The sequence below is a fragment of the Brassica napus genome, unplaced genomic scaffold, assembly GCF_020379485.1.
Source record: "Brassica napus cultivar Da-Ae unplaced genomic scaffold, Da-Ae ScsIHWf_1178;HRSCAF=1689, whole genome shotgun sequence".
Taxonomy (NCBI): domain Eukaryota; kingdom Viridiplantae; phylum Streptophyta; class Magnoliopsida; order Brassicales; family Brassicaceae; genus Brassica; species Brassica napus.
This window is the reverse complement of record NW_026014599.1, coordinates 12,781-40,275: the sequence shown is the minus strand read 5'-3', so window position 1 is coordinate 40,275 and position 27,495 is coordinate 12,781. Positions and strand designations below refer to the sequence as shown.

The window sequence follows — 27,495 nt, the reverse complement described above, 5'->3', positions numbered from 1 at the left end:
TCAAATAATCATTACGCATTTAAACCCAACAATAAGTTTAAAAATAAGTTGTAATGTGGCGGTTACTTGCCTATAAATATTCGAATGATTCATTCGAAAAACCCTTCCCACGCTCTTTCATCTCTCCCCATTCTTGATCTCTCTCTCTCTCTCCCTTTCTCTAAGTTTCTTTCATCTTCTCCATCCTCATATCATCATCATGATCATGTGGACTCAACATGAATTACAAGTTTTTTAAAAGCAATGGAAACAGTACCGGAGTCCTCTCGGAAAGTCGACGTCATATCGGAAATTATGAAGAAACCATTGGAAGAAGTCGCAAGTGCGTACGAGAAATTAATCCAAATCCAGGTGGCTGATGCTCAGATTGTCCAAAACAGGTAACATCAATCACACGTCTCTTTCTTGATTTGGTTTACGGAAAACAGAGAAAGAATCATATGAGAATCTTTGATTAGCTCATGGTCTGTAAGGGAACGTCATGGATGATTTGTGCTTACCTCAAGGAGTTGAGCACAAACACATCTCCTCCTATGGAAAACATCAATCCCAGGTTTGTTTTATTCTTTCTTGATTTAATTTTTTAGGTTATTCTGAAAGCTAATTTAATCAAACTTTTTATTGGTGGATTAAAGCATGTGGAGCTTTCAAGATATGCATCGATGTGACTTGGCTATGACTAAAGTATCAAATGGGATATAGCAGATCGGTTCAACATCATTGCAACTATAATCAACAAACCATTGAATGAAGTGGTTTACTACTCTTCATTGCTCGATCCAAGCCCAACTCATGTTCTTGATCAGTCTATTGTACCCTTCGTACAAGAGAAGAACTCAGGTCATTGGACAGCTGCCGAGCATGAGTAAGCGTTTCTTTAGTTTTAAATAAGTTTTCATTTTCTTGTTTGTTTGTTAAATGTGATTAAATTTTTTTTTTCCTTATGGCAGAGTTTTTGTTCAAGCGCTGGAAACATGTCGACACAAAAAAGGTAGAATCAGCTGGAGGGCCATGAGCGAGATAGTCACGACAAGAACTAAAGGTCAAATCAAGGACCACTACGACAAGGTTGTGAAGAAACGCACTTGATCATTCTCAATCAGCCGGAACGCTCACAACTCTACTTAGACACTTCTCCTTCTTTTTGGGAAACAATGTTAAGGTAGTTTTAGTATTTATTTTGCCTGCAATATGCGATTGATAGAGCATACAATGTAATCACAGACATCTAAATGATACAGAATACAACTTCAATTACTGAATTTTGAGATATGGCGCTAAAACCAGACAAACACATCCAACTTAAACTAAACATAACAGTGACCTGTAAAACACCTCTTGGTGTATTCTTGTGTTGTTTGATTGAAGTTTCAGCACCTGTGTATGAATCAACAGAAAAGTACATAGAAAAATTAGCATTCAACCTCAGAGCCAAGCTACGATAGTATTTATAACATATCTCTGTCCCCAACGAGTACATCAACTCACCGTTTTGTTAAACTTCCCAATGGTTGCCAATAGGAATGTTCCAAGTGGAATGACCTTTCTAGTACCTCACCTGTTTGGTTTTTAGGACGAAAGCTATAAACAATGATCATCATCATGTATATGCCTGCAAAATGCAAGTAATCACAGCGTAAAATGTCAGCACCATTTCTGAAACGCCCTAAGAATCAAGGACCAGACAAAACAGACAAAACTCAAACTAAGCTCCTGTCTATATCTACTCTGGGAACATAACAAAAGACGTCTAGGTGGATTCTTGTAGGACTGAGGGGTTGTTTGATTGAACTTTACGCACCTATGCATGTCACATGAGCTCAATTAGTATTTGATAACATATAAGCAACGGACCGTTTTGTTAAACTTGTCAATAGTTATCAACGGGATTGTTCCAAGTGGAATAAAACCAAAGCATATATCAAAATTCACAAGCAGTTGATTGAGAAACTAAAAGGCCTCTGATGCAGGAACAATCAGAAAATAGATAATAAAAAAAATCAGCAGAATCTTTGCGGATGCTGCTGGAGGTAATTTCATTTTCTTGCGCTTACCCCTAAATCTTAACATACCTTTAATTGATTCTGTGACTGAATGTTTTAGAGCGCATTGTTTTCCTTTGCATCTGCTTCATAATAAAACACCGAATCAGATAAACCTATCTCGTTTCGAATCGAAAATAGCTCCAATTAAACACGAAGCAATAATTACCTCTGCTTGCTGCGTCGTTACTGTTGTTGGAACTAGAAGGACCTTCCCGTTTCGTGGCCGCTATGACACGTGTACGATTCGATGTTTGCTACTCGGTTAGTAAGCTGTAACGACACGTGGGTTTTACTCAAAGTATATAAATATCAACTTGAGTAAAAAAAAAAAAGAATCCTATCTAGTACATACCCTTCTCCAAGAAGATGTAAGCATAATGATAAGCACTGCCAGCAGATGGACAATAAGAACAAGCTCAGCATAGCAACAAGCGGAGAGAGCAGCTGCTACTCCAGCGATGAAGAACGATACAGCAAGAGCAGGTCCTGTGTGTTGTCTAGCTACTGTTCCCACTAGAATATACACTCCTGCTCCAATTGTTGTTCCAACTCCTTCAAAAATTCAACAAAGGTAGTAAAAGATCAATTCAATTGACACAATATATGAGAAAAAAGTTTAGATATTTGTCTCATACCAATAGCAACAAGGTCAACGGCTGTTAGTTTCTTGGCAAGCTGATGATGATGATCATCATCTCAGGGTTTAGTTGAAGATTTACATAAGTCATCTCACCTGTACATAATAAATCAATACCAATCAGTTCTCAGACACATTGGTGCATCAGCTTTTTAGTTAACTACATACTGTTATGAACATGACCTGTAACTCAGTCCTCACATTGAACATGTAGATCAAAAGAGAGACAAAATCTCACCTTTTGGATTAAGTTCTTGTCAAGCTCAGCTTCCGTAAGAAGCATATCAGCACTTGGGTGTCTGAAGAACAGAAGCTCCCTCTCTCCATCAGCTCTTAACGCAACAAAGCCGAGAGCTATAAATGCTTTGTGATCGAATCTCATCATCTCTAAGCGCCAACGCAGCAGCTTCTTCTTCATCATCATCAACAGCAAAGTACTCATCTCTAAGCGCCAAGGCATCACCGTATTTGTTCTTGAGCTGGCCGTTGACATACTCCTCTGTCTGATCCATTGCTATGTTCATATACCCATCAAGACAAGCAAGAATGCATGTGCAAGAAAAAGTAAAAGAGAACTCAATATTAAGCTTAACCAGAACCTAGAAAAAAACTGATAGTTTCAGATTCAGATTAAGCAGTGTACACCATAACTCAGAAACTAAAACCGTTGACTATCTATTTCGTCTCCTAGTAATCAGTTTCCTCATCGATAGCTACAAAACTATATGATAACCGAATCACAAAACGATCCGACTGAGAGAGAGAGAGAGAGGCGTACGACGAGTTCGGTGACGTCAAGTGGATGTTTGCCGGATTTGAGGGCGGAACGCCGAGATCGAGGCAGTGACGGAGGGCGGTCTCGCGAGGGATACGTCGCTCGTCAGGGAGATTGATCGGAATGGCTCCGGCGCCGCCGTGTAACGCTATCACCCACCCCACCATAGCTAACGGAATCGCCCACTGATTCGTCCTCGACGATCAATCACGACGATTTGGATTCCAAACCCACGGATTTCACCAAACCAAGACGGGAGAGAGATAGAGAAGAAAGAGAGTAGGAGACTTCCAGGTGTGATGCGTGTCCCCTAAGCAACGTCTCTTCCTCCTCCTAACTAATAAGAGCACTTGTAACGGGGCATGACAACGAATCCGTCAGTCCGGTCCGTTGCACTTTTTGTATTTTTAACTAATATAAACCCAGCCCATTTGACGGATTAAATGGCATCTTGACGGACCCGGTCCGTGGACGACGTGGCGGAAATAGATTGGACGGAGGCGCGAATGTGTTTGGTCTTGGCGAGAAAAAAATCGTCATTTCGACGAAAGCAAAGAAAAAAAAAAACCTCTCAACTCTATAGGGCGATTGTCGGATCCCACCTTCGCGATTCAACTCCGTCTGATCGTCAAGGTAAGTAGAAGCGTTTTTTTCTATATTAATCGAACTAGAGTGTTTCCATTTATATTCAATAGAGTTGGAATCGTTTCGTATCAAAATTAGGGTTCGAAAAAAATCTGCGATTTGGGGATTTTTTATTTTCAATCGATTTGCTTTCGTTTCAATCGATTTTGTTTTGTTTCAATCGATTATTTTCCGTTTAAATCAGGTTTCGATTAGTTTTCGATCGATTTAGGGATTTGAAGACCCTTTTGGGTCTCTAACGATTTTGGGATTTGAAAACCCTTTTGGGTCTCGATCGATTTAGGGATTTGAAAACCCTTTTGGGTCTCGATCGATTTACGGATTTGTAAATTGTGCATTTTTTCCATTCGATTTAGGGTTGCGACTCTATTTAGTGTCGAATGGTGTTCGTCTTTCTTATTGTTTTTAAAATCAATCCTAATCTTTGCTTTTTGCTTGTCTCTTTCTTTGCAGGTTAAAGAAAATGGGAAGGTATAGCTATAGCCAGCCATCCTCATCATCAACGTCCATCGACATCACCTCACTTCTCGACGCTGAAGCTCAGTTGTACGCCGATGAAGCTCAGAGTAGCTTCGATAATGGAGAGCCGTTTCAGAACCAACCTCAACCTGAGGGGGATGATGGCATCCCGACGATCTGCTACTGTGGGAGTGAGCCGGTTGTTGCTACAGCCTACACGGAAAAAGATCCAGGCCGTAGGTATTTCACCTGCAACAATGTCGTTGATGGAGCCACTCACATCTGGAAGTGGTGGGATGACGCGGTCATGGAGGAGATGAGGGACTTTCAGACGGAGATAAGACGGCTTAAGGAAGCAGTTGCAGAGAGAGAGAAGAAGCTGCTGCTGCTAGAGAAGACTGTGTACGACGCAAGAAAGGATACCACACGAGTTAAGCTAATGGTGTGCCTGCTAGTGGTCATAGGTTTGGTAATCTTGGTTCTACATGGTAAGTTCTCGACTTATTTGGATTTCATTTTCAGTTTATGCGTTTGTATTAAAACATTTGACTGCCTAATGTTACTTGTTTGCAGGAGTAGCTTCAAAGGCTTCAATGGGGGAGTGTTCTATCACCTGTCCAATGGCCAAAAAAGTAAAGGTACTCTGCTTTTCTTTTCTATCACTTGACAATGTATATTCCGTAAAAAAAAAATTCAAATAGTATTGTAGATTAATAAATGCTACTGATTTGCTTTATATCTTCCCAACCCGTGTGATTTGATTGGTTTTAAAGGTTCTACGTTTAAATTGCTATAGTACATAGGATTTAATTTTGGTACTGATTTTGAATGGTGTTTGGTTAAATTGCTTTTAGTTTGCTTCCTATCTTCCTAACCGCTCAGATTTGATAGGCTATTATTGTATAATAAATTGGAACATGTATTACTTAAGGCTCTGTGTAACTACTTGAGTAACACAGAGCATTTTTACAGCCATGTCGGGTTATAGACACCTGCTGTACAGTCAAATGCCAGTAGATCTTGAATCACCCGAGCCTTTTTGGCTCGGGTCTCAAGCTCCTGATGATTCTCTTAGCGAAATCCCTCCTGAGTGTTCTAGCCAAATCCCTCCTGAGTGTCCTAGTCAAGTCCCTGGTCAGTCTCGTAGGCAAGTCCCTGGTCAGTCTCGTAGGCAAGTCCCTGAGGAGTCTGTTAAGACCTTTGCAGATAGAAGGAAATATTCACCCAAAGAGGATAGGATCCTTATTGGTGCTTGGCTTAACACCAGTAAGGACCCTCTCGTAGGCAACGAGCAGAGAGCTGTTGCTTTCTGGAAGCGTATTGTAGACTACTACAACGCCAGCCCTCAGCTCGTTGGGGAAGTACCGCGAGAGGTTACTTCTTGTAAGCAGAGGTGGTCTAGGATCAATCATGAAGTATCCAGATTCACTGGTTGCTACAACCATGCGCTGAGGGAGCAGAGAAGCGGCCAAAATGATGATGATGTGATCAAAGCTGCTTACGACATATTCTTCACCAAGTACGATACCAAGTTCACACTCGATCACTGCTGGAGAGAGCTCAGGCATGAGCAGAAATGGGCCTCCACTTATATGGCTAAGGATGGTGGAAAGGAAAAGCGGAGGCCAGTGGTGGATCTTGACGGAGCAGAAGAAAATGTTGTTGGAGAAGATGAGGATAGACCAGTCGGGGTAAAGGCTGCGAAAGGTGCCAGTAAGAAGAAGAAGAGTGGTCGAGATGAGGAGTTGTCTAAGCTACAAGGCGTTTTGGAACTTAAGGAAAAACTGTCTAGAAATAAACTCCTTGATCGCTTGCTGGCCAAGAAAGAGCCATTGTCTGAGATCGAAACAACACTAAAAATGAAGCTTATGTCTGAAATGTTATGATGTATACTGTGTGTTGTTTGAGGTCACTTGCAGGAAAAGTTAGTACTTGTTGTGTGATGTGTGAACTTGCTTAGTTGTTACAGCTAAACTAACCATTTTTTAAACGTGTTGTTGCAGGTTGTCACGGGAGGATAGGAGTTCTTTTGTTCCTTAGCTAATGCGGAGTTGTCACGGGTGGATTTAGAGTACTGAGAGCATTTTGGCATGTAGTTCCTGCTCATAAGTCACGGGTTTTCCCTTCTTGTAGTATAAGTAGTCGGATATGTATCTCTTTCTCCTCAACATCAAAAACCTTATCACCAAAACCGTTGTAATATTTTGGAACGAAAACCATTGTAATATTTTTCTGCTACTTGCTTCTCTCAATCCTTTGTATCCATCTCATCAACATGCTTCGTCTGATGAAAATGATGAAATCGAGGAGAGATTGGATGATATTATCGAAGATTTCATTGACGAAATTTACGACGATATAGTTGAGGCCGAACCCATACCGCAAAGGACCCGTAGTTATACTGAACGACACCGCGAAGGAGGACAGCACCAGCTAAGCAATGACTACTTCAACGACGACCATTCGATATATTCGATACAAACTTTCAGACGCCGATTCCGCATGAATAAGGGATTATTCATACGTATTGTCGATGGCCTTGAACAATTCTTTCCATTCTTCCAGCAAAGAAAAGATGCAACGGGTAGGTGGGGTCTTACTGCACTACAAAAATGTACGGCAGCAATTCGTCTACTTGCTTATGGAAATTCGGCTGACACGGTTGACGAATATCTCCGACTTGGTGAGAGCACTGCACTTTCTTGTTTACATCATTTCACTGATGGGATAATACAGTTATTCGGAGATGAGTATCTGCGACGACCCACAGCAGAGGATCTTCAACGGCTACTCGATATGGGAGAGAAACGAGGGTTTCCTGGGATGGTCGGGAGCATTGACTGTATGCACTGGGAGTGGAAAAATTGTCCAACCGCTTGGAAAAGACAGTACGCCCGTCGCCACGGAAAACCGACTATTGTCTTAGAGGCCGTAGCTTCACAAGATCTTTGGATTTGGCATGCATTTTTGGTCTTCCAGGTACCTTAAATGATCTTAATGTCCTCGATCGATCTCCTCTGTTTGATGACCTTTTAGAAGGTCGAGCTCCCAGGGTGAGGTACATGGTCAACAACCACATGTATTAGTTGGCATATTACCTCACAGATGGTATATATCCAAAATGGTCAACATTTATCCAAAGTATCACACTCCCTCAAAGTCCTAAACAACAGTTATTTGCTCAAGTTCAAGAATCAATCCGAAAAGATGTCGAGCGTGCTTTTGGAGTATTGCAAGCTCGGTTTGCGATTGTGAAAAACCCGGTTCGTACGATGGCCAAAGAGAAGATAAGAAAGATAATGAGAGCATGTATCATACTACACAATATGATAGTTGAAGATGAACGAGATGGTTATTCAATGCGGTACGATATTTCAGAATTTGAAGAAGGAGCATCTTCCAGAACTTCGGAGGTCCTAAACGCAAACCCTACACTAAACGAAATCCCGACAATTCTCAATAATATATTTCCCAACCGAAATGATCTTCGTGATAGGCAAACTCATGAACGATTGAAGAATGATTTGATCGAAAACATTTGGAATAAATTTGGCGATGAAGATTAATAATTAGTATCTTTATATTTAAACCTTGTATCTTTTAATCCTTGTATCTTTAAATTGAATCCTTGTACCTTTTATTTTAATTATGAAATTAATAAATTTTCAATTTTACTTTTTTTACAAAAAAATAATAATATTTTCTTGCTAAGGACTCCGTCTTCGGGATCACCATTGGACGAGCTTTTTGGACTCGAATCCTTCACTGTTCAAACAAAAAAAAAACAAAAAAAAAATATATTAAACAATTGCCAAGGATCCCAATGTGGGCATGACCATTGCAAGTGCTCTAAGCGACGTCTTTATGATAAGTAGGTAATTTTTTATTTTTTCTAATCACAATTAATTTAAACAACCCACTTGAGAGACCCTGATAATAATGCTCTAATGCGACGGCGGTAAAACATATATATTACTGATATCACTTTCAAAGTTTTTATTAATCAAGTATGAATTAAAGCAAGCAATTTTTTTTTTCAAATATTTTGTATTTAATATAAAGAAGAAGCAATTACAATATGAGAAAAATATACAGAACACAACTCTTTTAGATCGAAAGCAATGTGATATGCTTATTAATAAATGTTCTTGTAAAAACTTTGTTGTACGGTTGCGCTAACTTAGTTTTTCTGTTTTCTGTTGTATTCCTTTGTTCTCTGAGTAGCTAGGTCATGCGAGGGATGTATTGGAGCTGTGAAAAGATTCATCCGATAAATGGAACGTTACCTCTTCTGTGACTAATCATAAACTATTGATAATTGATATTTTTTTTTTAACAAAGGGCTTTCAATTAAAATAAAAACGTTTACATGATAAGAGTGTAGACCTTATAGTGAGAAAAAATTTGCACGAATACAATTCATGACGAATAACATCTCAAACCTATGAAACATTCAAGGCATGAGAGAGTCAAAACCAAAAAAGAAATGAAAAAGAGCTACTAGCGAGTGTTACCACGGCCGTCGCAGTGAAAGACTTCATAAATATCGAACTCATGATCTATTAAACTACTATAAAGAGGGTCAACTAGGCTAAGTTCGCTTGTGACCTCTGGAACTCCATTGAGATTAACTCTCGTCGAACAAACCATAGACTCGTTCAACATGAGAGTCATAAGCTGCTTTGGGGATTTATCGAAGTGCTTTCTTGTGAATCTCCGGTTGTTGAACAATAAGTTCCATTGTTTGCAAGTAGATCGTAAATGCCTCAGAGATGTAGCCGGAACGCGACAAAGTATCTCCTCTATCAAATCACATGGAAGGTCCGACATCTTTAATGTGTTTTTTCTCATCATCGTGAGTCTTAAGATGGTGGCTTGAATTGTTATTTAGGGTTTTCGTTTGCTCACTCTTACAAGATTAATATATACGACTTTTTTCCTCATTCCTTTTCCTATATGGTTTATATTTTTTTTTATCAATATAAATTAATTCAGTATCGATTTTATAAAATCACTATTATTTTATTTATTTGTTTTGAGCGAACAATTTCGGTAAATTAGAGTCAATAATATTTAACAGTCGTATTATAAAATTTGGTTGTAAATTATAAAACATCAAAGACGAGTTCTAATCTGGAATATGTATCAAATACATTCGGGAAATCCCATATATGTTTTAAAAGTTTCTCATAAGCACTATTCCCATAAGTGGTCTCTTTAGCCAAAAAATCTGTCTTGTCATTGTTCTCACGGGAAATATGAAAAAAAAAAAAGAAGATCAAAACCAGGGGCAGTCCCAGTGTTAGTGTATTAGAGGGTGTGGCATGTGCCCCACCCTATTTTCTGGATATCAAGTCTTTCACTGCGACGGCATATCCAACACAAAAAAGAACAAGACAGCTAAATAGTAAATACATATCCAACACAAAGATAAGGATCAGAAAAAAGATACATGACAGAGTATCCAACCTTTCTGGTGATCTTTGGCCTTTCTCATGCAAGGGATGCTTTCTCAGAGTGGAGCCTGAAAAACAAGAGTGAATGATATATATATATATATATGTGAACAAAAACAACAATTTTAAGACAAGAAAAGGGTAGGTTATCAATTATGTTGGTAAAAAATAAAATCATCTTAAAGCATCTTTATCCCTGTAAAAAAAAAGGTCTCTTAAGCAAAAAGTACAAGAGGGGCACAAAATAACAAAAACCGTATGCCCAAGTCGCCAAATAAGAGACGTTTTCGGTGGGTTTTTTCAACTGTTCGCGGGACCCACTGACACGTGGCGGCCCACGATTGATTCTTTTTTATTTTTTTTTAATCAGACAAAAACGAAAAAAATAAATAAATAAGAAATCCATTAAGGGTTTGTGCGATAATGATGCTCTAAGAGCATGATTATCGGGGGTTCTTAAGGTGGAGTTCTTAGCGGAATATAAAAACCCGTCTCTTAACTTTTAACTAAAAAAGCTAAGAACCGGCTCTTAAATAAGAATTTTAAGAACCGATTCTTAGTTTTTTTAGTTAAAAGTTAAGAGATGATGTTAGGAGTTTTCAAGGCTCCTAAGACAAATGTTGTAGTATAGTGATTGTCGAACCAGTTCTGAGGGATATCAAAGCACTGAGAATGCAAGTACTCACTTAATCTAAGTGCAACCAATGATTTAGATGGGTTTTAAGCTATGACTAAAACTAGAAAGCAATAACAGAATGATACTTTCTTGACTAAAGGAAAAGAGAACTCATGGGCAGAGGGATTAGACCTTGGGTGATCAAGTATCGAACTAAGGATGGCAAACGATCAATCAAACTATCAACCTTAAGCCTAGACACAATTCTAAGCGAGCTCTATGTCTAGATGAATGCTCATTTGCTAACATATCTCAAACATCAAATGTCTTTGGTTGAATAATATGAAAGCAATCATTACTAACAAGTCTATTAGCTATCTTAGCATCTTTAACAACAAATGTCTTTGGCAAAGTATACTAAAAGCCTAGGAGAGTTGTCTCAGGCATTTCATCAAACACCTTTCGGGTGGGAAATGCCTATTGATCAACTTTTGAGTGGCCAACTCAGAAGATGCATTAAGAATACTCTACTAGCAAGGAACAAGAATGATCTACACTAAAACATCCTAGAACTAACCTAATCACCCTTAATCTCCCTAACCCATGAATTCAAAAAGTGATTACTCACTAATCTCCATGATTCCTCTTAAACCCATATTAGATTTCAGATTAATCATTTAGAGAAAATACAGATAATAGAATAGAAATCAACAGTAGAACATCTGATCAATGAATCAAAGAGATCCCCTTTTTCAAGGTTTTTGGTGGTTTTCTTCAGAACAAAGATAGCTCTGCCTCCTGGTGGCTTACAGAGTATTAAAACATAGGTTTAGAAAATAAAAACGTGCATAATGAAATGACCAAAAGGCCCTTGAGAAAACATGAATTCGGCCAAACAAATAGACGTGGAGCGACCTCGGCACGTCGCTGCGAGAGGTCGCTCCCGGGTCGTTTCTTCGCGAGCGACCTGGCTGTGTCGCTCCGAAGACGTCGCTCCCGGGTCGTTCCTCGCGAGCGACCTGGCTGTGTCGCTCTGAACTGGTCGCTGTGGTGAGGTCGCTCTAGGAGCTGGAGCGACTTCGCCTTATCGCTCTGAACTGGTCGCTCTAGGAGCTGGAGCGACTTCGCCTTGTCGCTCTATGAGGTCGCTCCGAAGCGTATAGGGCGAGCGAGTTCATGGCGTCGCTCCGGTAGGTCGCTCTGGCTGGAGTGACTTGAGATAGTCGCTCTGGGCTGGTCGCTCCAGGCAGTGCTCGTCCAAAGATCACTCTAATCACCTCCTTTGAGCTCCAAATGCACCCAAGTGTCTCCAGGAACTCCATGTGGCACTCCAACACCTGATAGAGACTCATGTATGCAGAATGTAACCTAAACATGGCTAAATCCTAGTCTATATGATCAAAATGCACATGGATGAATGGATAAGATAATGAAAATATGCAAGATATCAACTCCCCCAAACTTGTTCTTTTACTTGTCCACAAGTGAACTTTCTAGAACTCATAGGGAGAGAGGTTTGAAGGTGGGAGCTCATAGCCAAAAGAAACACAACTAGTACTCGATTCAACATCTAATCCAGCACGAGCACACTCTCTTATTACACTCTAGCTTCTCTAGGTCTATCTGAACTCTTTTCATCCCTACACTCATCATCATGCATCCACACATTCAAATCAACCAACTCTCACATTCATTAAGCACAAAACATCAGGTGAATTCTTGCAAATGGTAAGTTGGTCCAAGTCATTTGGTTGGGTGAGGGAAGGCTTTTATTCAAGTGATTCAAGAGGTTCGAAACTTTGAAGAGGAGAAGTCATTTGGTTGGGTGAGGGAAAATTTGGTTGGGTAAGTTGGTCCAATGTGGGCATGACCATTGCAAGTGCTCTAAGCGACGTCTTTATGATAAATAGGTAATTTTTATTTTTTCTAATCACAATTAATTTAAACAACCCACTTGAGAGACCCTGATAATAATGCTCTAATGCGACGGCGGTAAAACATATATATTACTGATATCACTTTCAAAGTTTTTATTAATCAAGTATGAATTAAAGCAAGCAATTTTTTTTTTCAAATATTTTGTATTTAATATAAAGAAGAAGCAATTACAATATGAGAAAAATATACAGAACACAACTCTTTTAGATCGAAAGCAATGTGATATGCTTATTAATAAATGTTCTTGTAAAAACTTTGTTGTACGGTTGCGCTAACTTAGTTTTTCTGTTTTCTGTTGTATTCCTTTGTTCTCTGAGTGGCTAGGTCATGCGAGGGATGTATTGGAGCTGTGAAAAGATTCATCCGATAAATGGAACGTTACCTCTTCTGTGACTAATCATAAACTATTGATAATTGATATTTTTTTTTTTAACAAAGGGCTTTCAATTAAAATAAAAACGTTTACATGATAAGAGTGTAGACCTTATAGTGAGAAAAAATTTGCACGAATACAATTCATGACGAATAACATCTCAAACCTATGAAACATTCAAGGCATGAGAGAGTCAAAACCAAAAAAGAAATGAAAAAGAGCTACTAGCGAGTGTTACCACGGCCGCGACAGCCGCGCTTACCTCTCCCTCGTGCAGTTTTCCATTCCAAATCTTGGAACTTTTTAGGAGGTCTAATCTCCCTCAAACCCCTTGTCAAACCGAGCGAGCTCATTGGTTCATCTGGGGCCTCTTCCACATCACCTAACGCAGTGAACCGAGAAGGACTCTCAAATCCACTTGCTTGAGCCAATGTGTGTAAAGGATCAACAATTTTGGACCTCCTTGTTGATAATGTTGGATGGAGAAGTCTCCATAATAGATGCTGAAATCGGAGTAGATTCAATATCTACTAATGGCGATAAAATCTTGGCTAAAGTTGGCGATGCTATTTGGTTATCCTCTTGAACCTGTGGGGTAGAGGAACTAGTGGTGATCGTTGAGACTTGAATATCTTGGCATTCCATAGGGGCATGTGTAGAAACATATGGTTCCTGAGAATCCGCTATCAAGTCCGAGTGCAAGCGTGGAACATCCTGAATGTTCATGTTCAACTCTGGTTGAGAGTTAACATGAGGCACACTAACAGAAGTTGTAGGGAGACTTCCTGTGACTGTTTCATCATTTTGTTGCTGCAAGATGAGATCAATATCAACAATTGGTATGTCAGTAGTCACGTCCACTGATAATTGATGTTACGTTCACGTTATGTCTTAGAATGCTTCAAAACCCACTGATAACTGCATATTTCCAACGTATTTGTATGGAACGGAAGAAAAAAAAAAGCTGGACATAAATTAAATGGGCTGGTCTTGGTTTAACATGCGATTTCTCCACATCTATACGTTTAAACTGTTCGCTCATGTTTTTTTGGTAATCATGTTTTAAAAAATTACTAATGACTAATGCAGAGGACGAGATGATCAAAGTGACGACGGTTCATGTTGTTTACGGAGTTTCATGACAGAATCATTCTTTTCAGACTTGTTGTTATTCTTAATTGGATTCTTGCACACATTATTTTTTGCCACTTGGTAGACTTTTCTGTTATGAGAGAAACCCCACAAACTTATTTGTAAAAGTTCTTTGTCTTTTTTTTTTTTGGGTCTCACTAATTCTTGTACATAATTCAGTTAGGTCAGTCGTGTTCTATATCTTTGAATTTATTACGCTAAAGAAGCATGCAAACCTGCATGTAAATTATGTCAAAGAAAGATCTGGAACCTGAGAGATCTTTCCTGAATCCTGATCATATAACGATACAAAAAAATGATGAAAAGTAATGCAATAGCAACAAGTATGTATAACTCACTTGAAACATTTCGTAGTATAAAAAAATACCACTAAACTAAAATCAACAGAACTTGTGCCCATCAAAAACAAAACCACTAAACTCTGTAAAAAAGCTTGGACCATCTTCCAGCATATTGTCCGTTAATTGTATCTCTTTTTCTTTTCCCTCCCACACCTACACCTTGGTGGATTTGTGTCAAACTTGGAACATAATTAAACAAAATCGGGCACTGTTTGGCTTCTCCAAAATCAAATTCTCTGACTTGATTTTGCTCTCCAACAATGTGAATCAACTTTTTGCCGTGGAATTCATCTTCCAAGTATCTATCACAACACACGATGACTTTCTTCTCCTCTTCGACCAAAAAACTTACGGTATCCCGAAGATGAAGTCCAGCTGGCGAGTAATCCAGTGCTAGGAACATGCTCCACGAGACTTCTTTGGTCTCACCAATCTTATTTGTCACCCATATCTCTGTCCTTGACGTATAATCTCGCTGTAACAACACAGAAAGCTTCTCTTCTCTAACAACGGACATAGACATAGTTTCATAGAGAAAACTCTGGCACGGAAGACGTAGACGTTCAAACGTTTCACTTGTATAATCAAAACTGAGTAAGAATATGCTGATGGGACGCTCATCTTTTTTATCACAAGCAAACCAGTACGTTTTTCCTTTCAAAGACATGAACTGTTCAGAATCTTCTATGGTGCAGTCGGGGGTGATATCAAGACTCCTCCATGAATTAGAGTTATTCTCAAAGATTGCGAAGTCAGGGTGGTAGCTCAATACTTTATAGCTATTACCATGGTAGGATCCAAGAGCATGGCTGCTGACACGTGTTTTGGGTTGGATCCACCTAGCTTGACTAGTACACGGGTTCCAGACCACGAGTCTAGTGTTGTCTTCGTTGATGCATAATAATAAGCCGTCGCAGTGAAAGACTTCATAAATATCGAACTCATGATCTATTAAACTACTATAAAGAGGGTCAACTAGGCTAAGTTCGCTTGTGACCTCTGGAACTCCATTGAGATTAACTCTCGTCGAACAAACCATAGACTCGTTCAACATGAGAGTCATAAGCTGCTTTGGGGATTTATCGAAGTGCTTTCTTGTGAATCTCCGGTTGTTGAACAATAAGTTCCATTGTTTGCAAGTAGATCGTAAATGCCTCAGAGATGTAGCCGGAACGCGACAAAGTATCTCCTCTATCAAATCACATGGAAGGTCCTGTTGGACCCGAATATGACCCTCAGGTGAGGTACCGATAAGCGTGAGCTAGCATGTGGGTTGCGATAAGCCCATCATAACAAAGGGAGCTGAAAGCCGAGCTGACGACTGGACCTGGGAGACATCATAGCAGAGGTCACGACAGAAAGTGAGCTAACACCTTAAGAGACTCGGTCAAGAGGAGCCTAAAGCGAGCTCCGTAATTGAAGCCAAATATCTAGGAGAACAGTTGAAGGGTTGCCAACGAAACCTAGACTATATAAAGATGGAGAAGATAAAAGACAAGGGATCTCTTTTCCATATATCAACTTTTGTACTAGATTAAAAGCATTACGTATTCTTTAGCAATCATCTCAAGATACATTCCTTTGTATTCATCATCTTTCAACTCATCAATAAAATCATATTCATTCTTCAAGTTTATTTACGGGATTCAGCCCACGATTCTCATTCATCTCTCTTGACCTAACCTAAATCTAAGAAGTGAAACCTTGTCTCTCACAATTGGCGCCGTCTGTGGGGACAAATAATCGAATCCCTTTCTCTAAAGCTTAAAGGATGAATCCATTAGACGGAACGAATCCATCTAACCCCGATCAATCGAACCAGAGCAATAGCTCACCGAATCGCACTGCTCCGGGGGCAAATAACCCGAGAGCCTCCGGAGGGACCAACTCTGGGTCCTCAGCCCTCAATAACCCATCGCATCAATCCGCTCCGAACCAAACGGAAGATCAGCTTTCTGAGATCCGTCGGATGATGCTCCAGTTAGTGGACAAAGCTCAAGAGACCGAGCGAACGGTGCAACAGTTAGCCGAACGGCAGCAACAGTTCGAAGAGATAACCAGATCTCAATCCGCAACGACCCAACCGTCCGTCCACCAGGGAAGAGGAGTCACTTTCCATGAACGGTTAGCTGACCCTTCCTTCCCTAGAGAGCGCCTGAACTTCTCCCCTGATAGCCCAGGTGCAGAAGGGCAGGAACCTGCTTTCCAAACGCCTCGCGCTAGGACAGCTCCTGCGTTTACCCCTCCTATCACCAGCACCATGGGGAGCAATGTAGCTACAACTAGCTCCATGCCTGATCGAAACACCGGTGGGAGCACCCGTTTGCCTCCACCGCCACCTCCTTCCGGGTCTGGAGCAGGAACCAACATACCGTCCGGGGGCCAGAACATCAGCTTCAGTGTTTCAAGCTAGGGTTTCAACCCCAAGCACAGACGAATACCAAAGGACGGATGCTGATCCTGCAGCTCTCCGCACTAACCTCGCTCGGAGCCTAAGGACCAATGAGCGACCTATTTCGCCAGCTAGCTGGGAAGACGACCGAGCTCGGTCTCACCAGGAACCTGCTCGCCGAGTATCTGATAATGACCCAAATGTCCTTCCCTTCGAGGGACCTGACGCAATTCGCAGGTACATGGAGCGAACCCACGCAGCTCTCCAGAAATTGGGAGCTCAAGTTCACAAGGTAACGAGCTCAGCTCCCGAAATCGAGAGCTTAATTGAGGAGACTCGTGGAACTCCGTTCACCGATAGAATTGCCAACTCTTACATAAGAGATACTCGAAAAATTAAGATTCCTGAATACGATGGGAACGCAGACCCAAAGGCCTATTTAAGAGCCTTCCGATTAGCTATCGTTAAAGCTCACTTCACAAAGGAAGAGTGTGATGCAGGATATTGCAGAACATTTGCCGAAAACCTGATCGGAACAGCTCTCGAATGGTTCTCCAGCCTCGAGCCGAACTCTATAGACAGTTTCGATCAATTGGCTAACGCCTTTATGAAGCAATATTCAACTCACATCCTGAAACAAGCGTCTGAGGCTGACCTCTGGAAGATCAGACAAGGACTGGGAGACTCACTGCGAGTCTACATCGAAAAGTTCAGAGCAGTAAGAACTAAACTCTCGAATCCCAACGATCAGGTAGCCATTGAGGCTCTTAGGAGAGGTCTCTGGTATAAATCAGGTTTCTTCTCGGAGCTAACGCTAAATCCCCCTCCAACTATCGATGACGCCCTCCATAAGGCCTCTAGATACATTACCTTGGAGGAGGAAATGGCAGCATTAGATAAGCTCCACAGAAAACCCCAGAGTCACCCGAAAGGCGAAGCCTCCGATGGAAAGGGACCTCACAAAAGAGGTAGCTCCCGAAATAATCAGACCCAGGGAGAACATTCTTACGTAGTCGAGGAAGACAAGGAAGAAAAACCTGTCGCCGCGACAGCTAAAGCCCCCTGGTCCAAAGGTTATGACGAGAGCAAACATTGCTCTTACCACGATCGAAAGGGACATTCAACCGAAGAATGTTGGGACCTCCAACGACAACTGGCTGCTAAATTCGCAGCCGGAGAAATAAAAGATGTGGACCTCAAAAAGCCACAACCTTATCAGAAGAGAGGTCCCAGAGATAGCTCTCCAAAACGCGAGAGGTCACCTGAAAAAGAAACAGACTCACCACCCCCAGCTCCCAAAAAGAGAGTCGATATGATCCTTGGAAAGTTTCCACAAGGAAAAAGCCTACAAATCGAGGCCCTCTTGAGTAAACCACCTCCCCAATCGAGCCCTGGCTCAAGGATCGATTACATCCTTGGAGGGTCCGATGTGTGTCAAGACTCCGTTAACTCTATTAAAAGTCACGTACGGAAAGCTGTGTCAAACACTCAGTCCAAACCGACCAAGCCTGAGTCTAACACTAAGATCTCTTTCTGGGAGAGTGAGACATTAGACCTCGATAGACCTCACGACGATGCCCTTGTCATAACATTAAATATAGCAGGGTACGAGGTACCTAAGCTCATGATCGACACCGGAAGCTCCGTCGATCTTATTTTCTACAACGCACTAAAGGGAATGGAAATAGACGACTACGAAATTGTCGACCAGAAATCCAACCTCGTAGGTTTCTCAGGTGAAACAGCCACCTCATTGGGAACAATTAAGCTCCCAATTATAGCTGGCGGAGTCATGAAAATGACCAACTTCATAGTTGTCGACAAACCATCCCCTTTCCACGCAATCCTCGGAAGGCCTTGGATTCATAAGATGAAAGCAGTAGCTTCAACTTATCACCAATGCGTGAAATTTCCAACAACCAACGGAATAGCTACCATACACGGTAGCCAAAAGATTTCAAGGATCTGTTACCTGGGAGGATTCGAGATCATAAAAGAATCCCCCCAATAGCAATTACAGATCCAGGAGAGTCGCGAAATGCAACGAAATATCCGAGGTCCCCCTAAGAACCTCACCGAAAAAGTTAGCATCGACGACTCAAATCCTGAGAAACAGGTGAGCATCGGATCCGAGCTACCTCTCGAAACCAAAAAGGAGCTCGTCGAATTCCTAAAACAGAATATCAAAACCTTTGCATGGACCACCAGCGACATGAAAGGCATAGATGCAAATGTCACCACTCATAAGCTCAATGTAGACCCTACTTTTAAACCGATCAAACAGAAACGTCGTAAGCTAGGTCTAGAAAAAGCCCAAGCTGTCAACGACGAGGTCGATCGACTAACAAAGGCCGGGTCCATCCGAGAGGTACAATACCCCGATTGGCTAGCTAACCCAGTGGTAGTAAAAAAGAAGAATGGGAAATGGAGAATCTGTGTAGACTTCACCGATTTAAACAAAGCCTGTCCTAAGGACAGCTTCCCGTTACCTCATATCGATCGTTTGGTCGAAGCAACGGCTGGACACCAGCTCTTGTCCTTTATGGATGCCTTTTCAGGATATAACCAGATTATGATGGATCCTGAGGATCAAGAGAAAACCGCATTCATAACTGAACGAGGAACCTATTGTTACAAGGTCATGCCGTTTGGTTTGAAAAACGCGGGAGCTACCTATCAAAGGTTAGTAAATAAAATGTTCGCTGGACAACTCGGAAAAACCATGGAAGTCTACATCGACGACATGTTAGTCAAATCCTCAAAGGGGGAGGACCACATCTCCCATCTAAGAGAATGTTTCGAAATCCTCAACAAATACGACATGAAGCTAAACCCAGCTAAGTGTACCTTCGGAGTACCTTCCGGCGAATTCCTAGGTTACCTCGTAACCGAAAGAGGCATCGAAGCCAACCCGAAACAAATAGCGACATTCCTGGAAATGCCATCACCTAAAACGACCAGAGAGGTACAAAGATTGACCGGACGGATCGCAGCACTAAATCGATTCATCTCCAGGTCCACCGATAAATGCCTTCCATTCTATAAACTTCTGAAAAATAATAAGAAGTTCTTATGGGATGAAAAGTGCGAAGAAGCCTTCAAACAGCTGAAGGCTTACCTCTCGGAACCTCCGATACTATCCAAACCTGTAGTAGGAGAACCACTGTACCTGTACCTCGCCGTGTCGGCAGCTGCAGTCAGCGGAGTGCTAGTACGAGAGGAACAAAACGAACAGAGACCTGTCTATTATACTAGCAAAAGCTTAATAGACGCCGAGACGAGATATCCCACCATGGAAAAACTAGCCCTAGCAGTCGTGACAGCTGCCAGGAAGCTGCGACCTTATTTCCAATCGCACTCGATCATCGTAATGACCTCACAACCATTACGGACGATTCTGCATAGCCCTAGCCAATCCGGACGATTAGCAAAATGGGCTATAGAGCTCAGCGAGTACGACATCGAGTACAGACCCCGAGCAGCAGCAAAAGCTCAGGTCCTCGCCGATTTCGTTATTGAGCTAGCATCCGAACATCTAGACCAGGAAACAGAGGTTCCGAAATGGAGCCTATACGTGGACGGAGCCTCGTCAAGGCAAGGCTCCGGTGTCGGTTTAAGACTAACCTCCTCAGCCGGAGAAACCATCGAACAATCCTATAGACTTGGATTTAACGCTTCCAACAACGAGGCCGAGTACGAAGCACTAATCGCTGGATTAAAGCTCGCCCTGAGCCTCGGAATTCGGGAGCTAAACGCCTACAGCGACTCGCAGCTGGTAGCTAGCCAGTTTCACGGGGAATACGAAACAAGGGACGAAAGAATGGGGGCATACCTCGAGGTCGTCCTAAACCTCACAAAGCAGTTTGACAAGTTCGAGCTAACGAGGATCCCACGAGGGGAGAACTCCTCAGCAGACGCGCTCGCCGCATTAGCTTCCACATCCGACCCTCTCGTAAAACGAATTATACCCGTGGAAGGAATCGAGAAGCCAAGTATCGACATAGCTACCAAGGCTGAGATGGATAGCAAACCAAAGGAAAAAATAGAGGATAACAGCCTCCCGACGGTAGCTACCCAAGTTTTCACGACATTCTGGTTCCCGAAAACTAGAACACGCAGCTTTAGAAAGCACACCTCCAGGAAAGCAACCCAGAACCCGGAAAACAACGACAAAAGTGAAGGTACTCACCGAAGTTCAGACTCCCTAGAGCCTAACTCTACGAGTACCTCCGGGGGCACCATCCAGACCTCGGAGCCACTTGTCTATAAAGTCCAAACAAGAAGCCGCACCGCTCTTAAAAACGCATCTAGGAACGCTACACAAACCACAGGGGATAACGAGGAAATTGGAGATATTCCTCAGAACCCAGAACCTACTCCAACGAATATCTCCGGGGGCACCACGGCACCAGGTCCCGAACAGGAATCTCCCTCCTCTCTTCACAACAAAGTTGTAGGGAGAGAAGACTGGAGAATACCGATCATGGATTACATCCTAGAGGGAAAAATTCCACCCAACAAGTGGGAGGCTCGAAAACTCAAAGCTTTAGCAGCAAGATACTGTATAATCGAGTCAGCCCTCCACAAACGAAGTGTCTCCGGACCTTACCTAAAATGCGTTCACGGCCTAGTAGCTATGAAACTCATGAAGGAAATGCACGACGGTTCCTGTGGAAACCATTCCGGAGGCAGAGCCTTAGCCATCCGAATAAAAAGACAAGGCTACTTCTGGCCTACCATTATCGCAGATTGTGAGGTCTACTCCTCATCGTGCGACAAATGCCAAAGGCATGCACCGATCATACACCAACCAGCGGAAAAGCTGTCTAACATATCAGCTCCCTACCCATTCATGAGGTGGTCTATGGACATTATAGGTCCATTAGTACCTTCAGGGAAAGGAAAGAAGTTACTAAACCTCCTGGTCCTAACCGACTACTTCACGAAATGGATTGAAGCTGAAGCTTTCCAACAAATAAACAGATTCGAGGTCGAAGGATTTGTTTGGAAAAACATCGTATGCAGGCATGGCGTCCCATACGAAATCGTAACCGACAATGGAGGACAGTTCATATCCCACGACTTCAAAAGTTTCTGCGATAAATGGAACATCCGCCTCACCTTCTCATCACCTCGGCGACCTCAAGGGAACGGACAGGCGGAGGCTGCCAACAAATCAGTTTTAGCAAACCTCAAGAAACGCCTAGGAGCCCAAAAGGAGCTTTGGTCGGAAAAACTACCCGAAGTACTATGGGCCTGCCGAACCACCCCACGAAAAGCTACAGAGGAAACTCCCTTCTCCTTAGCTTATGGGATGGAAGCTGTCGTCCCAGCAGAAACCACCGCAGGTAGCCTCAGACGGGAGCTCTGCACCTCAAATCCCGCAGCTAATAACCAGCTCCTGATGGATAGCCTCGACTGATCGAGGAAAGACGAGACCAAGCCTTGCTTCGCATTCAAAATTATCAGCAAGCAATGGCACGACACTACAATTCCAAAGTAAGGCCCCGACAGTTCGCCGTAGGGGACCTAGTGCTTAGGAAAGTGTTCGAAGGAACAAAGGAACCGGGAGCTGGAAAGTTAGGAACCAACTGGGAAGGACCCTACCGAATTATCCACATAGTACGACCCGGAGTTTACAAACTCCAGAAGGTACGAACCGGGGTACCTGAAATCCGATCGTGGAATGCCACGAACCTCAAAAGATACTATCATTAGGTACCTAAAACCCCTGAACTACGTTTGGCTTGATCCCTTGACTGGGTACGTAGGCAACTCCGTCATGAGTGCAGCCCCAACCTCTTCTCACCAACCTCCTCACCTAAGCCAAAGGGGCAGGTGTTACCAAGAACACTTAGCCTAAAAATAGTTACTGTGTAAATAATCTGAATCATGTATTCTCTGATATCTGATATTAATAAAACGATTGATTCAGTTTCATAAACATCAAAGGTCTTAAAACCCTCCAAGAAAATTTAGGTCCCCCTAAATCGGGACCTAAGCTCAACAATCTCGAATACATTCAGGTCCCTAAAACCTGAACCTAAGGTCTTAAAATCCTTAATACACCCAAAGGTCTTAAAATCCTTAATACAAAGGTCTTAAATCCTAACATAAACAAGGTCTTAAAATCCTTAACAATCAGGTCCTAAAATCCTTAACATAAACTAAGGTCTTAAAATCCTTAACAATCAGCAAGGTCCTAAAATCCTTAACATAAACTAAGGTCTCAAAATCCTTAACAATCACAAGGTCCTAAAATCCTACAACTTAACAAAATCCTTAACAATCAACCAGGTCCTAAAATCCTAATCAAAACCAAAAGGTCTTGAAACCCTTATCAAAATCGAAAGGTCTTAAAATCCTAAAGAATCAGGAAAATCCTGAAATTCCTCAATTCCATCCGTTAAACTTCAAAGGCCTCGAAGTCCTTCGAATTAACTCAGGTCCCTATAAATCTAAATCCAGGTTCCTACGAACCTGAACAACCAGGTCCCAGAACCTTTCGAATCGGACTCAGGTCCCCGAGCTAAAATCAAGAACTTCTCTTTAAGGTTATCACGACCGAATATCCATTAAGCTAAATGCTTATCATAAATAAAGACTAAAGGTCCTAATCCGACTCAACGATGACGGCACACAACTCATCTGAGATTCGCAATCACTATGATTAAATGAAACGAGGTTAAGTTCAAAAACTTAAAACAGAAATAATAGCCACGATTTAAACATAAGAAAGGGTTTAAAAACCTCCCCAGGCTATTGAAATCCAGCAAGCGTTAAGGTTTAAAGGCCTCCTCAGGCACTAAGTCACAAAACATAACGAAACAAAGCCCTTAGGCCGAAGTCTTAAAAACACAAAACATAAAGTTAAAAGAGCCGTAGCTCTCAATCTTCCTTCTCTTCCTGAATCGGATCACCAGCACCGGCAGGAACTCCCTCATCGACCACATTGCCGTCACCTCCTATTGCTGCCTCGACTGGAGCTAAGTCAGGAGCCATCAAACCCAAATTAGAGCCATACTCCCCAGAAAAGGATGGATTAAACATGTTAATCTCGAAAGTACCTGAACTCTCCGAGATCTGGGGAAGAGGAAGCTTGCTGACCGAGAAGTCAGAGACTTGAGCCTTCTCATACGCAGTTGTCGCTTCTGGTAATAAGGCCACCAATTGGTTGTACTCCTCTTCAACGCTTTGGATCTTGTTGTTCAGCATATCCTTCAAGAGGTCGGCATTAGCTTGGAGCTCCTGAGCGTACACCAAAGCGTCGACCTCATCTTTCTTCCTAGCAAACTTCTCCTTAACACAGACCAGGATCTTGCCGTAAGCTTCGGCGACTTCTTTCTTCCCTTCCCTGACAGCCAGCTTGACTTCAGCTTCCTTGTTCTTCTGGCTATCCCGGGATGAGGCAATGAGCTCACGTACTTGATGCTCAGCTATCTTTCGAGCAGCCTCTAAATCATTGATCCTCCTGCTCTTCACCTGGATATCGAGCTTTTGACTCTCGATCTCTCCTTGCTGAGCATCGGCCTTCGAGCCTAGCCTCGTCACTTCGGCTTCGAGTTCAGAAATTCGAACCCGGGCTTGGTCAAGATCGGTTTTGGCTGCCTTAACCATCTCGGTAACCTCAGCAAGTTCACCAGCATTGGGGGCAGCACACAGAGCATTCTCAAACCTGAGCTGGGCCCTGTTAACAGCCCCAGCCAACTGCAATAAATCCAAAGAAAATATATATATATATCATCGTCTCCAAAGAATGTAAACAAATAACAGATAGAGATCACGTACCTGACCCATACAGTGGGCAATATCGAGATACTCATCTCGGTTAGTCAGGTCCTTGAGCGCTGGAAGGGGACATCCCACGCTCTTCAGGTGCCTCATTATCGCAGCTAGGCCCCAAGAGTCATCCAGGATCGACCCAGGCTTCGAATGGGTAAAGCTCCACCCAACAGTCCCTCCTCTAGAGGACGAGGAAGAAGAACGGATGGAAGCTCCGCCCTGATCGATCCTGGGCCTCTTGTGTCTCGACGGCTCGATCTCAGAGGTACCCTTCGGAGCCTGGTAGTCAGCCTCCGGCACCTGGACCTCAGGGAGAGGAGCAGCATCCTGAGCTACAACCTCAGTTGGAGTAGTCTCGACAACAGGTTTGGATCCTCCGTCGTCCAAAACTTCCTTCATTGAGATAAGGAACGATCCTCCTTGGTTCCTGTCGCTTCCACGAGAAGCACTGGCAGCTTTAGAGGGGTTACCCCTAGAACGGAATGACGGTCGCAGAGTCATGTCACCTGGCTGAGACTTTTCAGTTCCCGAAGCACTAGCACCAGTTGAGATCGATACAACCGAATCGCCTGCCGAAACTGGAACAATGGAAATCCTTAAGTTTAAAAACTTCAAAGCGATAAAATCATTGAAAAGGTTCGGACAAGAACTCACTCTCAAGGTTCTCAGCAGGAATGGGATCTTGGAAAGAGGCGTTGTAGGTATCTGGGAATCTGGCTGCACTTATTCGAGAAGTGGTGTAGGCCACCCAGGTACAGGGACTCTGTTGCAACTTGCGGTATAGAGCCCTGGTGAGCTTGGTAGAGAGCTTCGGGGGATCTTCGATTTCTGCAAGTAAATCAGAGCAAAAGGTTACTCGGCCATAAATGAATAAAACGAAAAAAGCATATCCCTAGAATTCCTAACCAGATGGATTAGTCCAAGTGACCCTAAGGTTCCGACCCACAGGAACCGTCGAAGGATCAACTTTAACGTAAAAATACTTCTTCCTCCAGTCATCATCACTACTAGAGAATCTGAAGATAACATGATTGGGACGACTAGGGAGGTAGTAGGTCCCGGTACCACCCTCCTTAGAGGCGCTTTCCTTCAGGGAAAAGAGGCTCATAAGTTCGGTAAGACCGACGCTAACCCCCTCCTCTTTGGACCTAGTGATAAAGCCGTTTATCACCCGGATAACCGAGGGACAGAGTTGGGAAAGGGCTAACTGATAATGATCTAGTAGATCAAGCAGTAGGGTCGGAAGAGGAAATCTCAAGTGAGACTTGGAGATGTACTTCTCATGGCAACAGAACCAACCCTCCGGAGCGGTCTCGGGGGTTTCGTCAGAATTACAGGCACGGCCAAGCTCCTTTTGGGCGAGAGCTTGAACCATGAGGTTAACCACGTCTTGATTTTTTAGCAACGAAGGCGAGTGAGGACTGCTCCCACTAGAATCGTCTTTCTTCTTCCGTTTAGAAACTCTGGTCGCGATTGCCTCCCTGGCTATCTTTTTCCCCTTCCTCATCTTGGCTCCGATTTCTTGCTTAACTTTCAGTAGTTTAACTCCAGAAGCAGAGGGAGGCATCCCGGATTCCCGGAACCTTCTTTCGGATGATCCATAGTATGGGAAGGTTAAGAAGAAAATCGATTGCAAGGTTTGGGAGAGAATTTGCAGAGAAAAGTAACGAGGAAGATAAAAAAAATCGCAGTAAAATAAAGAGAGAGAAGTTACCTTGAAAACCGAACGGATGCGTGGAGAAAGTGGAAGGCTAGCAGTTAATGTTCACCGCTTTATATCCCATCACCTCTCGAGATTCGGAAAAGTCATTTCAAACCCTCTCCATCTGAACCATAGATTCTGCCAAACGTAATAAAGACCGTTAGATCGAGTAAGCTGAATCTAAATAAGATAAGAACTAATCATTATCTTAACGAAAAGATAAGATCGATAGCTAGATTCTAGCTTCCGAGACAAAGGATTTTATTCGGAAGCTGGGGGCAACTGTTGGACCCGAATATGACCCTCAGGTGAGGTACCGATAAGCGTGAGCTAGCATGTGAGTTGCGATAAGCCCATCATAACAAAGGGAGCTGAAAGCCGAGCTGACGACTGGACCTGGGAGACATCATAGCAGAGGTCACGACAGAAAGTGAGCTAACACCTTAAGAGACTCGGTCAAGAGGAGCCTAAAGCGAGCTCCGTAATTGAAGCCAAATATCTAGGAGAACAGTTGAAGGGTTGCCAACGAAACCTAGACTATATAAAGATGGAGAAGATAAAAGACAAAGGGGCTCTTTTTTTTTCATGGATGAACTTTGTACTAGATTAAAAGCATTACGTATTTTTTGATCATCACAAGATACATTCCTTTGTATTCATCATCTTTCAACTCATCAATAAAATCATATTCATTCTTCAAGTTTATTTACGGGATTCAGCCCACGATTCTCATTCATCTCTCTTGACCTAACCTAAATCTAAGAAGTGAAACTTGTCTCTCACAGTACGATCCTGATGATCCTGTAGCTTGATCTGAGTAATCTGCCTTAGCTCAGTGAGCTCTCAACACGCTTTGCTTCCCTTCAACTGAACTTCTCAACAAATCCTTTGTCTTGTAACATACTCGAGTTAGTCACTGACATATGTTTTGGGTAGCTTGTTGCAGGCTTGATTGTACTGAAAAAATGGTTGGTGACGACTTCCATAATGCCAAACCGTGACTGTTGGTGATGTTTGGTGATGTTTGGTGAACTTCTCCACCTGAACCGAGAACACTTCTCGATTCTGCTTCTGCTCCAGGTAACATCTCCTCTCTTCTGTCACGATACTTTTAGCCATCAATTGACTCCTCATTCGTAGTCACTAACATGAGTTTGTTGCTTGTGATCTGCGAGGGTGGAG

General features: G+C 42.5%; 3 protein-coding genes, 1 long non-coding RNA gene and 1 pseudogene across 6 annotated transcripts; 2 read left to right on the top strand and 3 right to left on the bottom strand.

Moving 5' to 3' along the window:
* Positions 1-1,157: 1,157 nt before the first annotated feature.
* On the bottom strand, positions 1,158-2,783 carry LOC125596317. Its single transcript, XR_007330991.1, has 6 exons — positions 2,681-2,783; positions 2,398-2,597; positions 2,212-2,315; positions 2,073-2,128; positions 1,489-1,612; positions 1,158-1,377 (listed from the first exon to the last, which is right to left on the bottom strand). It is a non-coding gene; the product is annotated as an uncharacterized LOC125596317 (long non-coding RNA).
* Positions 2,784-14,222: 11,439 nt separating this feature from the next.
* LOC106374711 (probable F-box protein At5g47300) lies at positions 14,223-15,705 on the bottom strand. The gene is made up of 2 exons (XM_048771505.1): positions 15,694-15,705; positions 14,223-15,650 (listed from the first exon to the last, which is right to left on the bottom strand). The coding sequence occupies exons 1-2, from the start codon at positions 15,703-15,705 to the stop codon at positions 14,511-14,513; spliced, it is 1,152 nt and encodes a 383-aa protein (XP_048627462.1). The 3' UTR covers positions 14,223-14,510.
* A 1,365-nt stretch (positions 15,706-17,070) lies between these two features.
* On the top strand, positions 17,071-18,840 carry LOC125596315. Its single transcript, XM_048771504.1, has one exon. The coding sequence runs from the start codon at positions 17,071-17,073 to the stop codon at positions 18,838-18,840; it is 1,770 nt and encodes a 589-aa protein (XP_048627461.1).
* A 27-nt stretch (positions 18,841-18,867) lies between these two features.
* LOC125596316 lies at positions 18,868-22,857 on the top strand (annotated as a pseudogene).
* A 621-nt stretch (positions 22,858-23,478) lies between these two features.
* On the bottom strand, positions 23,479-25,435 carry LOC125596318. Of its 3 annotated transcripts, none has more exons than XM_048771506.1 (3): positions 25,266-25,435; positions 24,618-25,189; positions 23,479-24,536 (listed from the first exon to the last, which is right to left on the bottom strand). In XM_048771506.1, the coding sequence occupies exons 2-3, from the start codon at positions 25,110-25,112 to the stop codon at positions 23,718-23,720; spliced, it is 1,314 nt and encodes a 437-aa protein (XP_048627463.1). In that variant the 5' UTR covers positions 25,113-25,189; positions 25,266-25,435; the 3' UTR covers positions 23,479-23,717. The 3 variants fall into 3 exon arrangements, with proteins under 3 accessions (XP_048627463.1, XP_048627464.1, XP_048627465.1); XM_048771507.1 differs by lacking the exon at positions 25,266-25,435 and having other exon boundaries at positions 23,479-23,815; positions 23,897-24,536; positions 24,618-25,114; XM_048771508.1 differs by lacking the exon at positions 25,266-25,435 and having other exon boundaries at positions 23,479-23,809; positions 23,897-24,536; positions 24,618-25,114.
* Between the last annotated feature and the right edge of the window lie 2,060 nt (positions 25,436-27,495).